This window comes from Melanostigma gelatinosum (genome assembly GCF_949748355.1).
Source record: "Melanostigma gelatinosum genome assembly, chromosome: 22".
Lineage (NCBI taxonomy): Eukaryota > Metazoa > Chordata > Actinopteri > Perciformes > Zoarcidae > Melanostigma > Melanostigma gelatinosum.
This window is the reverse complement of record NC_136655.1, coordinates 7754985-7772293: the sequence shown is the minus strand read 5'-3', so window position 1 is coordinate 7772293 and position 17309 is coordinate 7754985. Positions and strand designations below refer to the sequence as shown.

At 44.7% G+C, this 17309-nt stretch overlaps 1 protein-coding gene across 2 annotated transcripts in view; it reads left to right on the top strand.

The window, feature by feature from the left end:
• Positions 1–17309, top strand: part of wnk1b (WNK lysine deficient protein kinase 1b) — a 72866-nt gene that overhangs the window by 49583 nt on the left and 5974 nt on the right. Inside the window, exons 15-38 of one of the 2 annotated variants that reach the window (XM_079294489.1) lie at positions 279–353; positions 2573–2833; positions 4065–4135; positions 4270–4420; positions 4628–4744; positions 5044–5154; positions 5354–5405; positions 5729–5869; positions 6851–7245; positions 7306–7733; positions 7821–8140; positions 8221–8291; positions 8653–8709; positions 9622–9705; positions 10018–10051; positions 10140–10219; positions 10409–10690; positions 10814–11073; positions 11448–11523; positions 11617–11728; positions 12709–12906; positions 13268–13360; positions 15718–15759; positions 16928–17100. In XM_079294489.1, the coding sequence (XP_079150615.1) occupies positions 279–353; positions 2573–2833; positions 4065–4135; positions 4270–4420; positions 4628–4744; positions 5044–5154; positions 5354–5405; positions 5729–5869; positions 6851–7245; positions 7306–7733; positions 7821–8140; positions 8221–8291; positions 8653–8709; positions 9622–9705; positions 10018–10051; positions 10140–10219; positions 10409–10690; positions 10814–11073; positions 11448–11523; positions 11617–11728; positions 12709–12906; positions 13268–13360; positions 15718–15759; positions 16928–17100 (3684 nt within the window). Of the gene's footprint in view, positions 1–278; positions 354–2572; positions 2834–4064; positions 4136–4269; positions 4421–4627; positions 4745–5043; positions 5155–5353; positions 5406–5728; positions 5870–6850; positions 7734–7820; positions 8141–8220; positions 8292–8652; positions 8710–9621; positions 9706–10017; positions 10052–10139; positions 10220–10408; positions 10691–10813; positions 11074–11447; positions 11524–11616; positions 11729–12708; positions 12907–13267; positions 13361–15717; positions 15760–16927; positions 17101–17309 lie in introns of both variants that reach the window. The other variant, XM_079294490.1, reaches the window with a different exon arrangement.

Here is a 17309-nt window from a genome sequence, read left to right as displayed (position 1 = left end):
CAACCAATTAGGAATTAACAACACGGGGGGGGTTATAAAAAACTGATTTTAATTGGATAAGATTGGTTTTCCCACCTGGCATTTTCCAACAAATTTTGGTTTCCCACAACTGGGATTTGAGTTTATCCAGGTTATAATAATCAGGACGTGACTGGGAACTGCACTCGCTATAAAAAACTATCAAACCAAAAAAAGATACTGGCGTGTATGTATATTCATATTGAGTAGTTCTCTCTCCACTGCTCTCTGTCTCACACTGTTTTCCGTTCTCTCTCCAGGTTGTTTCCTCCAGTCACAGTATTACATCAGTTCAGAGCCCCACACACGCATCTCTGCCACAGGCGTCTTCACAGGTACGTAAAGTAGCACCACTAATGAAATATACTGTACATGTAACACAATACTTCACAAATAAACTCCTAATGGACACAAGCTGCTGCTGCTGCTGGCTCTTTGCAGACATTTAAACACAGGCACCCAGAGACACACATGGACACACAGTTGCCGTCAGTCTTCATATTCAATGCCATTCTTGGCCCATGTGTTATTACTGCATGATTTGCTCGTCTTTTTTTGCTTCTTTCTTCTTCGTTCAGCTCAGATTGTTTTTCTGTTTTTCTTTCCACTCTGGCTTGCTGCCTACACTTATCACCGGGTTTGTCCTTATGTGTGTTTATACTTGTCTACTTGTCTGTACAAATGTGTGTGTGTGTGTGTGTTCAGTTTTTTGACCTCAGTCCGTCTCCCAGTATAGAACATCTTTACTTTCTGTACCAAGCTGCTCGGCTAGCAATAGTTGAGGTACCAGAACATATGCGAGTGTATGTGGCTGTCATGTCTGTACTGTCGGTGCCCTCGTGTATCTGTTAGTGATGGTGTGTGTATCTGTTTGTTTTGTTGATGCCTATTGTTAGTAGAGTTCTCCTTTGTTCACCCCAGATGTAATGCTCCTTCTAACCACCTCCATTAAAACATAGATGGCAAATATATGCACACATTTTTAGCAGATGAAGATGGGTCACTTCCTGAATCAGACCTGATAAATGGTAAAAGATGAATATTGGTGGCAGTGGGCAGTGGAAAAGGTGTAGCATCGATGTTCAGGCCAAAATCCAGTATGCTATGGTTTTACACCTTAACCTCTTTGGTTTGGATGAAAACGAACACGGGTCGTTTGGGTGAAAGCAGTCAGTCGGACCAAACAACCAAAACGAGACGAGAAAAGGTGGGTCTCGGTTCACTTCTGAGGGAACTCTGGTGCTTTTCATTGGAGGTGTGAAACAAAGGATTTAATGTTGTCAGATATGTGATTTTAGAGTTATTTCAAAAGTTCAACTCTGATGAATCCATCTGTCCCTGAGTCATCAGAATTTAATTTCCCTCGAGGGTCCTGAGGATGTGGGAGGACAATCGCCAAAACTGTCCAATCAAGCAGTTACCTGTCGGTCCACATAGCTTCATGTTCACTCCTCTCGGTTCACTTGTAAAGAGTCGGTGTGAACAGGAGGCAGACCACAACTACAATGCAATAATCTCTGTGCTGTAGCAGCCGAACGTTTGCTTTTTACTTCTTCTGATTTGTATTCAGGCTTTAAATAAAAAGTGGTGTTCATTATCTTGCTGAACAAAACGTGTATCTAAAATACAGTTTTATTTGCCACAGAGCTTGTTTTCTGCAAAATTCCAATAGAAAGATCCCATTGGCTTTCTGTCGCGGGAGCCAGTGCGGCGTTAACTTATTGGCCTACAACAACACGTCATCCCTGCAGCACTCTATTGTAATGTGCACAGCGATGTGCCAACAGAGGCAGAGGGAGCAAGAAGACTGCTCGCTAGTAAACATGGACGTAAACTGTGCAGGTTTCACACCTTTTAAGAAAAATCGCCCTTTGCAACCGTTTTATGAGGAAAGTAATGCATTTGACTTTTAAACCTCAAGAACACATGCAATGCCTTTAAACTCAATATAGACTTAGAGCAGCATTAAGTAAAGTGTGAGAACACATCTGGAGGTAGGTTTTATGTGTGTGTGTTTTAATACGGGGTTAAGAGTGTTGCCCATCTGCATTGCACAAAGACTTTGCCTGCTCTCCTCCTACGTGTAAAGCCACACTCTACATTGCCTGTTGAGATATATTTGCGGTTGCATGATCTTAAGAGTCGTGTGTGTTTTACACAAACCTTGTGTCACAGGGTGTGTTGTTTAATTTCAGATGTTGTCACTAATGGGCTCGATCAATGTTCCAGTGAACTGTAGATGGTGTCCTTTATTTTAAACGTGATTTATCATGGAGATCAATAAAGAACCAGACTCACAAGCTAACAGGGAAGTCGTTTCTCTTTTGATGTGAAGCCTTTAAGGTGAACCGACAGTTATATCACTGTTCCATTACTCAGGCGATATATATCTGTCCTTGCTCGGGGTTATCTGCTTCCTCATCCTCTCGATGACGTTGCTCCCTCACTTTTCCTCCTGCCCGTCCTCTCGGCCTTATCTACCTTCTTCTCTCTCCCTTCTTTTCCCTTTCTGCCTCCTCCTCTTCCTCCTTCTGGCCCTTCCTCCTCTTCTCAGCCCAGCTTAACTCCATCTTCCGTTTCCTTGGTGACACTGCCCTGTCCATCGCCGTCCCTCCCTGTTACCATGCCGACAGCGGTCGTGGCTTCCCCTCCCTCTCCTCTGCCGCTCCCTGTTGGGGTGCCTACTATTGTTTCTCCTCCTCCTCCTCCTCCTCCTCCTGTGCCCCTACCTGTGCCTCAGCCGTTGGCTATGGTGGTGCCAATCATCAGTGTAGTCACCGCCCCGCCCGATACTCCCATGGAAGCCCCGCCCCAGGTACTGGTTATAGACATTCAGACCCGACACCTGAATGATGTAGCTGTTTGAATCCTTTTCAAGTGCCTGGGATTATTGGATTTGTTTTTATGGAATTCCTACTTGTCCATGATACACATTTGAAAGATGCATGCTAATAAGATGCAAGAACATTTTCATATTCATATAAGTCACATTCACCAAACTCTTGACTGCATAAACTTCTGGACCCCGAAGCAATTGAATATAAACGGTACAGCTGCACACAGCAAAAATGTCATCAGGGTAGCATCATACTGTGACAGAAATAAAGATGGTTTAAAATGCTACAAAAACTGAAGTAATATGTTACACTCGATGATCCTGGACAGGGACCAGCATTAAAACCCAGCGGCGGGAGTTGGAGAATTTTACGACTCGAGAAATGTTTACATTTCTATGCCAAAATATGCCAATTAGAATGTAAAAAAGCTAAATTGGAAAGCCATGATGATAATGTGGTGAACAGAAATATGAATTACGTATCTGAAGTGGTTCCACTTGTAGAGATGGGCTGACTATCTGCATATGACTCGTACAGCGGGTCTGGTTTATCCTGCAAACCGACAGTAACAGTTTGGACATCTGTTTTGGACGGTAGTTACATTGTTAAACTGCAATCTGAACGGTTTCCAGTTGGTGTTTGGTATTTTGCAATGGTACTGCATTTACAGTACATTTTAGTGATTATTAATATGACTGACATCTCATTTAATGTGCTGACGTATTCTGATTTCCTTTCACTACATTGAATAACTAGTCGGTTGTTGAATAGCTTGTGTGGCTTGTTTTGACTGACTTACTTAGAAAAACACAATCAAGCAATAATTGGTGGAAAGGATTCCTGGGTTGTTGGTGTGATATCAGAGACCGTTTTAATTGGTCTACAGATAAATAATGTCCAATAGAATCCATGTTTCACTGTCTGCAGATTTCTTTTTGGTCCACTTTTTCACTGTTGTTCCATGCTCTAGTTTTAGTTGTTGTTCGGACCAATTCTGTCTCACGACTGCTCTATATAGTGTTGCTCTAAAATCATGAACCCACTTCTTAGTTAGTTTTCTCTCTTATTTTTGTCACACTTTGCTTATATTTCATGCCTTCCTGCTGCATTTTCTTTTCCCCAAATGTCCCTGGTGTTTGTGTTGATAGCGATCATCTTGATTGTGTGTGTACGTGCATTTACATGTGCCTGTGTGTGTGTGTGTTTCAGTCTGCCTCTCAGTCTTCAGAGCTGTCCCATTCCCAACTACAGCCACCTCAAGTGCTCTCATCTATAGAGAGGTAATAAATGCGTTAACAAGCAAACACAATGTCTGAACTGCTCAAATATTTTCCATCACATTTCATTTGTTTTTGATGTCGTCTCTCACTATTTACCTCTTTGTCTCTTGTTAAATTTGCCCTCTGTACCTCAGCGGCCACTCTGAGACTTCAGGTCTGAGTGACGGCAACGAGGGAGGAGGAGGCCGCCATGAAGGGCGCTCCACCAAGCGACATCAGAGACGCTCTGTGCGAAGCCGATCGCGCCATGAGAAGATCTCAAAGGCGAAACTCCATGTCCTCAATGTAATAACACGTCCTATGAATCCTATATACTCATAATGAAACGATAAATCCTCTTTTGCACTGTACCACTGTTGGTATTTTATTGGTTGTTACAGAGTTACGAGTTTCAATATACATAATGAGAAACATCTATGAGAGATACTTATCTGTTTACATTCCGTCTTCCATTTCTGATTGATTTTTTTTTATGTGTGTGTGTGTGTGTAGATTTCCAACCGAGGAGACAGGGTAGCAGAGTGTCAGCTGGAGACCCACAATAGGAAGATGGTGACTTTCAGATTTGACCTGGATGGAGACAACCCTGAAGAGATCGCCCAGATCATGGTACACACACACGCCATCATATTCGCTCGCTCCACCTGTATTAATACCTTAATGCCTCTTTTAAAAGGCTGGAATGTGCTTCACATGACAGTATGCGTGCCATCTACTCGTTGTCACCCAAAACCACTGAAGTACACATAATTGCTGCGCTCTTGTCCTTTCATTGAGTAATCAGCAGGTTCCCACACAGAGCAAAATTATACCTCGGTGGCCACGCACTGGCATAGGAAGTACAAACCAGCTTTGTTTCTGTCACGTATCACAAACACACATCTTAACGTGTCTTTTTTTCACATCAGGTCCAGAGTGAGTTCATTCTGGAGAGTGAGAGGGAGTCATTCATTGAGCAGGTCCGAGAGGTGATAGAGAACGCAGATGAGATGGGTCTGGAGAGAGACGCAAACAGCCAGGTAAATGCAACACTCATAGTCCATATTTCTTTCTCTCTTTGTGGTTTTTTTTTTGTCTTTTTCTTTGTTTTTTTGGAGTCGCTGGACTTCTTGACAGACAAAATGCTAAAATAGTTGCTAATATACACACTGTACCTTTTACCTCTTTTACACCATCTATCTTTCAGTGTTTATTTCATGTTGTGTTGTTGATCTACAGATGGCAGGTGATATGGCGCTGCAGATTCCTGCTATATCTGTCCCCATGCCAGGTAAAACGAACACAATAAAAAGCCTCAGAATAACAACATGCACCGGTTTAAGTGCCAGTCGAGCAACAGGGTGGCAACTGTAATCATCTGGGTCAAGCATTCCCACTGCAGGTGTTTCCTTGAGCACAGCATGAAATTCCCACAGACAGAATGTTCACACAGAGATTTCCCGTACTTTCTCTTTAAAGCGTCTATTTTGTATCCACAAAGCTTCCTGTTGCTTATTTAGCAGGTTAGCTGTCGAAAAGAATAGCAGTTTGCATATTGTTCTCCCGGAGATGAACCAATAACAATGGTATGTTTTGGCATTCATCTCTCCCCAGACATCCCTCCCAGTGCAACCGCACAAGTGGTCCATTCAGCAGGTCGGAGGTTCATCGTCAGCCCCGTACCTGAAGCCAGGCTGAAGGAACAAATGTTTCCCTCATCTCCTTCTCCTGCCCGTGCACCTCCTGTTGAAATAGGTTCGGGCTGTGTGTGTGTGTGTGTGTGTGTGTGTGTGTGTGTGTGTGTGTGTGTGTGTGTGTGTGTGTGTGTGTGTGTGTGTGTGTGTGTGTGTGTGTGTGTGTGTGTGTGTGTGTGTGTGTGTGTGTGTGTGTGTGTGTGTGTGTGTGTGTGTGTGTGTGTCACACACAAACAGTTCACGCTGTTTCTTTTCCAATGGAAGGATTTGTTTAAAACCTGTCAATTTATGACCACTAAGTACTTACTTGTTGGACTTCCAGATTATAATGATTGCGAAAAAATAGAAACACTAAATTAAGACCCAGGTTGCCCCATTTTTCTTCAATTTAACTTGAACGAACACTAAATGACAGCGTACTCACACACTCATCAGATTACGCTGTAATGCTTTTAAAGGAAATAGTGCAAATGTTCTGTCCAAATGCCATCAGACAATGGCATTCATTTGATTTGTTACAATAGGATCATTTCGTAGAACATTGGAATACAAAATGTTTAATTCTTCTTAGTCCTTCCCAAATTTTTGAACACTCCAAAGGGGACCAAACGACAAATCCAATCAGGACCACGAGCCTGAAGGTAGCCAAACTTATAAGTGGTTAATTAACCATCTCCCCCCCTCTCCACACTCTGACCTTGATTCATGCTGAAACCTGTCTATCTATACCTGAACATTTTTTAACAAACCAAATAGACAGTCACTGAATTAACAGCCACAAGACCCTTCAAAAGAGTATTCCACTGAGTTAGTATAGCACCCCTATAACATTGTTGGAGTGAAGTTCCCCTTTAACTGCTGTACCTCCTTTGAAAGTTGAACATATGTACATATGACCTGTCCTATGTGGAAAAATACACCCAATTTCAATCTCCAAGACCGTGAAAACAAACAATGAAAATGTACAAGTACGGATAGGTCAAAGATCTTAAAGTGAACATGAAGGACTTTTGGGACTAAAACAGGGTTTCTTTTTTTTTAGTTCCTCCAGCTTCAGCTCCATCTCAGGCTGCGGCCCAAGGGTTGGGGTTGTCCCATTCTGCTGGAGCAATCAGCTTACAACAGGCCTTCTCTGAGCTCAGACAGAACCAGTTTGATGCCGGACCCAGCACCGCCCCCGCTTTAATCCACTCCACCCATCCCCTTCTGCAGCCTGCAGCAGCGTCTCTCCCTTCACAGGCTAGCGTAGTCACTCCTACCGTGGATGCTACGGCTGGACTTGTCCCTTTTAATTTGAACCAGACACCGGAGCAGGCCCCGGATGCCTCTCTTCCTCCCCCTTCCTCCAGCTCCAAGCCCGCTGTTGGTCTCAGCCCCCCTTGTTCCTCTTCCTCCCCTCCCCCTACTGTGGTGAATCAGTCCATCCTTCAGTCACAGGTACTACCACAGCTGGGCATACAGGCTGTGTCCCAGCCCCAAGGACAGGTGCAGGTCCAGGGGCAAGCACAAATTCAGCCCCAGGTTTTCACCCAGCCTCAGTCTCAAACTGTCCCTGCTGTGATTGCTACTTCAGTACCCTCCACTTTACCACCTGCCAGCATCTCCAGCATCCCCCCATCAATGCTCACCTCTCCTCCTCCCGCCCAGACTCTTCCTCTTGTAACCTCCCCTCCCTCCTCCGCTCTTCCACCCGGTGAAGTCTCCTCCGATCACCCGTCAGTCTCTCCCCCCTCCTCCTCTACCGCTTCCCTCTCCTCCTCCGTCATCCCCACCACTGCCATCCCTGGCCCCCAGCTCGCTCCCTCTGCCGCCTCCCACCCCATCCTCTCTCCCCCCTCCTCCTCCTCCGCTGTGGGGCCTCAGCCAGTGTCCACCAGTGCCCTGCCTGGGCAGACGCACACACACTGTGGGGAATGCGATGCAAGGTGAGCGATGGACGATGTGTCTCCTTAGTGTATTTATTTATTAGGACTTGAGCAGAGTTGCCAAACATTCCTTTATATTTTTCTCAGGTGTGAGGCATTCGCTGAGTCACAAGGCAAACCGGACGACATCCAAGCTCTGGAGAAGAAGCTGCGCTCTCTCTTCATGGATCTCGGTGGAGGGGCGCCAGCCACCCAGGGAGACATCCTCGCTGCTGACCCTGCCTCTGGAGCCCCTGTGGCAGGTACCTCGTCTCCATTGGGCCCCTGCTCTACCTCCGGCACATCTGTCACCACACCTGGCTCCAGTCAGCCAGCCAATCCTCCTCAGCCCCCCTGCAGCCTGTCACTTGGGTCACCTCTTCCCAGCCAGGGCCCTGGAACACCTATCTCCAGCCCTGCACCGATTGGTATGTAGATTCATATGTTTGTGTGTGTCGGGTCAGTTAACGTGTTTTAATAATGCTGCTTACTGACTTTATTTTTTCAGTTTCTACAGTCCTCCCTGCTTCATCCTTTGGCCAGACCACTCCATCCAAACCCTCTTTAACCAGGGCACCGGTAAGTGAGCCCGTCTAGCCGTCGATGGCAATACTAGTTATTTCGATATAGTTAAAGCACTAGTCGTCGTGTTGGTTACTTAATTCTGCGGTCAGCTATCAGACCAGTGTTTTGAAGAGAAACTGCCCAGTTAATTTACAGTAGTACACTTTTAAAGGTTAAGAAGCCGCAGATTATTTAATCTTTAAAAATGATAGGTGTTGGAAGATGTTTCTACTTACTTTCCTTACAATTCATCTGGCATGCAAATTTCTTTTAACGTTCTCCACAACGAACACTATTCTTAAACCTCCTCTTCAAATCTTTTCTCTCTCATTTCTCCCACTCTGTCTTTTCATCGACTCTCCTTCTCTGGGATTAGGCCAGTTCTCCTCCTTCAGAACTCCTGCCATCCTTCCCTGGACCTTGTCTAATACAGGTGTTTGTTTGTTTTTTGCTCACTTTTTAGAGTTTTATTTCCAATGCAACACTGTATGCAACTGAGCCTGCACTGCATATGATTACAGTTGTGCTGTATCTGCTGTGTATAAATCGTGCTTCTGCTTGTGAAACCTGAGACCTCAGACGTTATGGTTCAGCTCCATCACAAATCTTACTTTTACATCCTGAACAACTAAGAACACATCACAATAAACTCTACAGTGTGACATCAATAAATACATTAATGATGGATGATAAAATAAATAGGAAAGGAGCAAGGCTGGTTAAGAGACACAAATGAAATGGGACAGAGAGGGACAAAGGGGACAGGCTGAGGACCGGGTACTTCAAGGCAGAGAAGACACTGAACTCTAGTTTCCAGACTGTTTTGTTGTGACTGTGGATGCTGCCGTCAGAGAATAGTCCCTCCATGTAACCGCTGACTAGTGAGATATGACTTGTAGCTCTTTTATGAAATGTCTGACATTCACTTCTCATCCCTTACCTAACTCTCATGGGCGAGACGTGTCCCGTTTGATGAACATCATTTTAATTCTAATGATTTATTTTTTAAATTGCAGTTAAAATACTGCAGGAGAATACCGTGCATGCCTTCTATGTCACCTTACCTGATTGTGTGTGTGTGTGTGTTGGCACAGAAGAGGGTCTGATGAACAAGGATAATACCTTTTACAATGCGCTGGCTTCTAAAATGTACACACTCATATCTGCTGAATGGCAGTAAAATATAATAGTGAATTATGGTTCAGCTCTAGTAACCATACATGTGTGCTTTTGGCTGATCTGTGCTTGTATCGCTAATCAACTTCAGTGGCCGATCCTGGGTGTGTTTGTGTGTGTGTGTGTGTGTGTGTGTTTTAAGTCTAATCGTGTATCTGTCTTTTTCCAGTCCCAGCAGCCTCTGGAGGACCTGGATGCTCAGTTGAGGAGAGCACTGAGCCCAGAGACCGTTCCTGTCACCACACACACACAGGTAAACACACTCACACACACACACACAGGTAAACACGCACGCACGCACGCACGCACACACGCACAGGTAAACACGCATGCACACACACACAGGTAAACACACGCGCACACACACACAAGTAAACACACGCGCACACACACACAGGTAAACACACGTGCACACACACAGGTAAACACACGTGCACACACACACACAGGTAAACACACGTGCACACACACACACAGGTAAACACACACACATTTGGATATCACTCAGACTTGCATTGTATTTCAATGACACTGCTCAGTACTAACTCACTTTCTTCTCTTACAGTCTCACAGTGGCGCACCTTCAGCGGGACAAGCAAGTATGTATATAAATCTATGACTCTATGTGTCGGTCTCTGTAGCTGCTGTTTATCTGTCCGTCTAATGTTTTTAATATCTGTCTTTAAGTTCCCTTCTCTTTGGAGGAAGCAACTGGGTCGTCTTCTGGTCCTCATCCTACAGGTGGAATCAAACTGGGAAGATTTCAGGTAAGATTTCCCTACTCTACAGACCGTTCAAGAATATCTACGCGTTTCCTCTTCAAAGGGTCTAAGGGAGACATAATGGATGTTTTTAGAGGTCTGTTATAAACCTTTCATTTCAGGTTGCCTGAATTTGTGGATTTTAAGTTGTATCTGTTACATTGTCCCCTTTCCCTGACTCCTGTCGCCGATTAGGTCTCGTTGGCTCCCGAAGCTCCTCCTGGCCAACGACCAGCGTGCACTGAATCTTCCTCCACCCCCTCCTCCTCGTCCTCTTCCTCCTCGTCTTCCTCCAGTCTCTCCAGCCCGGAGAATACACTGCACAAGGATTCCTCGTCTCCTCTGAGAGGACGAGGAGGACAAAGAGATGTTGTGGATGGACTCCCCCAGCGGACTCTGGGAGGGTTAGACCACCCCTCCCCCCTCACCTCACCCTGCCCCTCTCCTAAGCCCACCACGACCATCGGACGCTTCCAGGTATTTCCTGTTTCCTGTTTTTGATCTAGTAGTGTAATGTGTGAGGGGGTTCCTTTGTTTGTCCCGCTGTTCGTTCGTTCATTCATTCATTATTCCATTGAATATTTTGTGCTTTTATTTCAGGTTACTACCAACCCAGAGGCCCGTGTTGGTAGATTCTCAGTCAGTTGTGCCCAGGAGCAGAACCTCGAGTCCAGGCAGACGCCTCCACCCGCTGCTAATGGACCCAGTAATTATGGGCAGTTTCTGAGTCCAGGCTCTCCTCTTAAAGCCTCGCTGCCCAGTCTGAACAACTCCTTTAATAACTCCTACATCAGCAGTGACAACGACTCCGAATTTGAGGATGAAGACTTTAAACTGGAAGTCAGCCACCTCAGAGAAAAGTCAGTCATCCCATCCTCTCTTCCCAAACATCTCTGAGAAAAGACAGTTCTGTTATTCTATCAACCCTCTCTCCTCTTTCACCTTCCATCACCTCTTATTCAGGTTGAACTGCTTTGAAATAAACTAGATTTAGCTTTCTTCTGTCTTCTATTTATGTGCCCCTCAATAATAGAAGGCTGTGCTCTGCTTCCTCTTTCCTCCTCTTCCTCTTTCCTCACCCTCAAGAATGAGGTTAACCACCCACGTTCCTTCATTACTTCTTTCTCGTGACACTTGGCCCTCCTCCCCTCTCCTCGCTTCCTCACTCTCATTGTCTTTCTTTTGCTTGTCAAATTCCTCTGATATATTTTTCATTCCCTCTTTCTACCACCAGGCACATGCGTGAGATTCAGGCCCTGCACTCCCGCCAGAAGGAGGAAATAGACGGTCTCTTTACCAAGCTGGGAAAGGTAACTCACACTGGCTGCATCTGTCCGAACACTACAAACGGTATCTCGTACAGCATATAGCAAGTCACCCCCCTGTCCTGGTACTCTGTGTAGGTCCCTCCAGTTTTAGGCTCGACTGGCAGGAGGAGACGTCCTTCCAAAAGCAAATCCTCCAAATTATCCAGAACCAGCTCCATGCACAGCAGCAAGAGTCCGTTACAGCCAGGTAGGCTCTTGTTTAAACATTTATATTGAAGAGTTGGTTCACCCGTAGTTCAGAGAAGCATGATCGGTTGCTTATTTCTAGTGGTTACTACCCATGCTGTGGTTGGTTTTATTTGTCCAGGATTTGAGATATTCATCTTTAAGATTTCTGCCTCCACCCCGACACAATGGTGGTAGATAGGAGTTGGTGTATGTTGCTCACAGCACCAGATGTAACGGCAGCATGTCTTTTCAGAAGGAGAACTGAAAATAGTTGACGTTGACACATTTGTTCAAGACTTTCGTTTATGACAAAACCTGCAAAACCAACGACATCATCATGTGTTTAGTGCTGATTATCAAATGTTAGCATGCTAAACATTACCTGATCAACATCAGCATGTTAACATTGGACTAGTGAGTATGTAGCATGTTGATGTTAGCATTTAGCTCAAGCAATGCTTTATGTCCAATGTCACATAGCTGTCGACTGTTGACCGCGTTTAAATCACATTTCTGAATGTTTTGGGCAATACAAGTGAGATTCCACTCATCTCACTAAAGCCTGGACAAATTAAACCAAAAAATGTCATTATAGCTAGATACCAACAGACCAAAGTGAGACGATGTGTAATTTTCTGTCATTTAGTTAAACTGACATCTTTAGTCCTAAACTTCAGCCAGAATGGTCAAAAACGTTTACCCTAATGTTACACTGTCTCTCTGTTTATGCATGCGTGTGTGTGTGTGTGTGTGTGTGTGTGTGTGTGTGTGTTGTGCTTGGTTACACGCTGGTGCAGGCTCAAAGCTTGAACATTTCTGACTGCTTTCCCCATCTCTGTCTCTCGCTGTGTGCTTGTGTGTGTGTGGGGGTGTCTATGTAAATGTCCACGGTGACTGGTGTCCTATTTGTCCATTATCTTTGTGTTTGTGTGTCTCTGGTCGCTCCGGTGTGTCGTTACTGCCCTGTCCTCTCCTGCCCATGCCTTGTGCTGTCTCCAGGCAGCACTTTATCCGCCCAGAGCGTCCCCGCCGTGTACCCCGGCCAGCTGGCTCCGTTAACCCCCGGAGGATTAGCCGATTCGTGCAGCAGTACTCTGCTCCAGCCACTCAAACCCTCCGCCTCCAGCAACAACCTGTGTTCGGCCTACACCAGCGAGGCGGCGCTCTCTCTGCCCAGCCTGTGTGCTCCCACCCCAGGTAGGCACGCAGTCTGCAGCAGGCCTCACGAGCTTCCCCACAACATTAGAAATACTTTGCATAAATGCACGCAGTTGGTTTGTCTTCACTCGCTCACAAATCACATCTTTCTCCATCTGTTTCTCGCTCTGTGTAAAGCAGTGTGATGGCTAACTGACTGTTACATTCTTCCTTTGTATTCCTTCACCTGTGTCTCTCCTTCCTTCTCTTCTGTACCTTTCTTGTCTTACGTACGTCCTGTCTGTCTCTATGTCCCTGTTTTCTTTTTGTTGCTCCTCATTTTCTCTCCCTTTATCTTCTTCACCTCTCCCCTCTCTTCTTTGCACTCTCCTTTCCTCTCTTTCCTCCTCCCTCTCTTCAGGCTGTGTAAAGTTCAGCTGGGGTTCGGAGCGTTTGGCCTTCAAGCCTGGCGGCAGGAGGACGCGCATTCTGAGTACGCCCTGCTTGGCTCTTTGTGTGTAACGCTTTATTTCTTTGCTCTTCTCTTTTTACCCGTTGTCCTTACTTTTGTTCTTATTTTTGGACTCCTATATCTGTCAAGTCACAGTCGTCCTGTCTTCCCGTGGGTTTCCTTCTTTGATGGAGGAAGACCCTCTGCTTGTGATATCACCAGTGTCTGATAAACTGGTGTCTCCAATAAATTCAGCTTTTCTGGCATTAATAGAAAATATGCATGCATGCTAATACTTTTAAACCTGAGAGCCTGTCTCACTGCCTCAGTTGGGATTCAAGTTATCTGTCAAAATGACCAGTCGAACAAAATTTCTTTCTGAAAACATGAAAGAGAATCTGCACACTATAGCTCCACAAGAAAATAAGATGCAGAGGAACGAGGGAAGATTAGAGATAAGAGCTTGCTGCAGGATACAGAAAGTTAGCCGAATGACAAACGTCCCAAAACTTCCCATAGTCCTCTTCACTTACTTTTTAAAATACTTTTCATTCCACTCTCTCTCAGTATTCTTTCTTCCCGTCTTTCCTTTGATATAGTCATCCTTGACAAACAGGTCATTTCCTAACTTGTGCACTTTTAGCTGCAGAGAATAACAGCATTGCCAAAAAACAAAATAATAAGCGTCATAATCGATAGAAAGGACTCAGCAAAGCGTTACCCGTCTAAAAGCAATACTTTAAAAGACAGTCAACAAATTTCACTGCCATTTTCATCAAGACCTGTTTGTTTCTAGAGGCCATGTGGAATTTACCAGCCAAAACACAGTAAAGCAACTGTGAGGTTCTATGACATGGAACTTACATTAGTGGCTGGGAAGTCGTTGTAATCCTTACGATATCTGTCCTGGTTGATTTGGCGACGAACAGAGGTACTGCTGGTAACATCAAGTGCAGTTAAATACACACTATTTGAGTAATTGCTGTGTAATAAAGAGAAGAGCAACTGGTGTATCTGTTCGAAGTTCAACTTTTTTTTAAAGTCGGTCACAAATGAGTGCAATGTAACCATACAAGGTCGCATGAAACAAGTTACCGTAGGTGCCTGGGAAATAAAGAAATGCAGCTAAAATGCTATTTTTTTCAAATCGCTTCATTGTGCAGCATGTTTACATTTTAGCCAATGAGATAATTCTCCACGGCAACTAGCTTGATAAGCGTTTCGTACCTTTCATCTCTAGTCGTAAGTTAGAAATCGATGATACGGTTTTGTTTGTGTCTGAATTTTAAATCCTGACTGCTTCCATTTCTAACTTTTCCTTCTGTGAAAACAAGCAGACTAACGAGGAAAGACAGGCGGAGACCTGATGACTTGAGATTTGTGCCGTACAGTTTTTAATAGATTTATTATTTCTTTTGATCAAACTTGGTTAATTGCAATGACTCATTTGTTGAAGCACAGTTCTGTGCATCAGTCTCTTTGTTTCGTGATTATCACTTTTATTTGTGCGAAGTAATATTTTAATCAGAATATGTCGTCTTGGGTAAAGTTTATGTGCATCATGAAGACATGTTTATGAATGCTTCTGAACCCTCTGCAGCTCAAACCCTCTCTCTCTCTTCCTTACTCCTTTCCCTCACTCCCTTTCCTCACCCCTCTCTCCCTCACCTGTTCCCTGTCACTGCACAGCCAGGAAGGGAGAGAGACAGACCTGGGTCTTACTGTTCGCAAAGAGGACGAAAACATTGCATTGATTTGATCATTCATGTAAATGATGAATAAGGCATTTTGTTTCACCTCATTCTTTTTAAATGGCTGACCAACTCGGAGGTCTGGAAACAGGGTGCTTTAATAAATATGAATCTTAATTTGGACCCAGATCTGGAACGGCCCTTTGAGCTGTATAGAGGACTCTGAATCACATGAGAACCAGGGGTTGGTTACCAAAAACGTCTTCACGCCACAGTACACAGACAAGACTTTGAGGCAAAAACTCAGTTTTGATTTGCTGTTAAACACAAGTATTATAACCAAAATATGAATATTCCAGTATTGGCTGCGCTGTTGTTGCTGCAGTAAGTGGGCTTAAAGTTGGTGTCTGCACTTCCTCAGAAGGTTGTCTTCATATCTTTGGCATAGTCTAAAGACAAACATCTGTGATCAACCTTTCTCACAGTGCAGAGTACAGAACGCTCGCCATTTTTATACATCTAAAAACTGCACACGAATGCTTCACAGGGCACTGTGTTACAGGCCCTGGGCTCAGTGTAAAGATGTTTTTGGGCAACTCAACCCCCAACGTGTTGTTTATTGACAAGTTCAAATAATCCTACTTGGATGCATTGTGTTTGGTTGCCGGGTGTTGTGGTTTAACTCTGACTCTCTCCCAATCCTCCAATCGTTGTCTTCCGGCCGCACAGGGAAGATGGTGAAAAAAGTCTGCCCCTGCAACCAGCTCTGTAGTAATTATCTCTCTTTTTGGTCTTTCCTCCCTCCATCGATGCCCTCTTCCATCCTTGCACTTGCTCTCCCACGCTTCCTCCTGCTCTCTAATGTCCTTTAGATTCCCACTTTGATCCTCTGCCAGATTTGAGATCAGTTCGCTTCAGTTATTTCAGCTACTGAAACGTTGTGCTTTCAATGTAGACGTTTTTGGCACCCAGTTTGAAGACTGAAATGACTGAATTGACCAGCCATCACAGATTCAAGCTGACAGTGCATGCACCTGCAAGCCCACACCCACACACACACACACACACACACACACACGTTCAAACACACACTAGCACATCTGAACAGCTGTCCGCTACTCTGTCCGCTCCCTTTTCCTCTCCTCCCTCGTCATAAATTGTGGTCTTGACTACATTGCCCAGAATTCCATTCTGCTGCAGTCAGTCATGACTCAGCGTCTCCTCATTCTTTATGTTCCTCCATTTTATTTAGCATGACATGCCAGTTTTCTGTCAGACCAACTGTAATCCCTGCATATTATCTCCTTTCTCGTGTAATATCTGACACAAACAGATCTGTGTAGTGTGATTACAGCCTGGATTAAAGCTATAGCAAAGGAATGATGATAAGGAAACTACATACAGGGGGGAATTATTATGTGGTATTCATTATTCATGAGTAAAGTCACAATAGCAAATCCTATTCATCCTAATGTTTGATGCTTGACTGCCATCTTATGGTCAAACAACAGACACGAGATCAGTGATACACGGGGAAACTTGATTCTTTCGTGTTGGAGCGTCTTGAGGGAGAATGCTGCTGCTGCTGGGCATGTCAGCTTTAAAGGTTGCCCAGTGTATCACGAACCCGAAGCAATGGGACTCTTGAGAGAACGCCGTGTTTCATATTCTGAAACGGGCTTAGTTTTGGCCACATAAAAGTGTCCAAGGTGTGTTTTAATATGCTGCTCTAGTATCATTATTTCTACCATTACAACTAAACAATATAACGAACATGTCGACATGCTGACCGACCCTAAAAACTCTGTCCCGACCATGCAACGCCCTTTTCATGGTCAAGACGGGACGTGCATTCTCATTCATCCAGATAACCTCAATTGTCATCTTCTAGTTTGAACAATATCTCACGTCCTTTGCTCTTCTCCTCCTCCCTCCACAGGGACTAACAGCACCAATGCAGTGAGCGGTTCAGGCGCTTTGGGTCACAGCCAGGGGGGTTCTCAGTGTCTGCCCCCAAACATGCCAGCCCCCAACCAGAGGAAAGGAACCTTCACCGATGACCTCCATAAACTGGTGGACAACTGGGCCAGAGATGCCATGAACCTCTCACAGGTTTACTGCCGTTTTATGCTTCAATTTATTTGACACACAAAATGTTTCTTCAGCAATGGCTCACAAATTCTAGTGATTTCTAAGCTCTGGGAGCATCCAGTAGTAGATAAAGTTGCCTGATGTACATTGTTCCAGGCTGCTTTTTAAGAAATGTGAAACATGAAACGCGAGGGCCTTAAACTCTCTCGCTGTCTTTATATATATATATG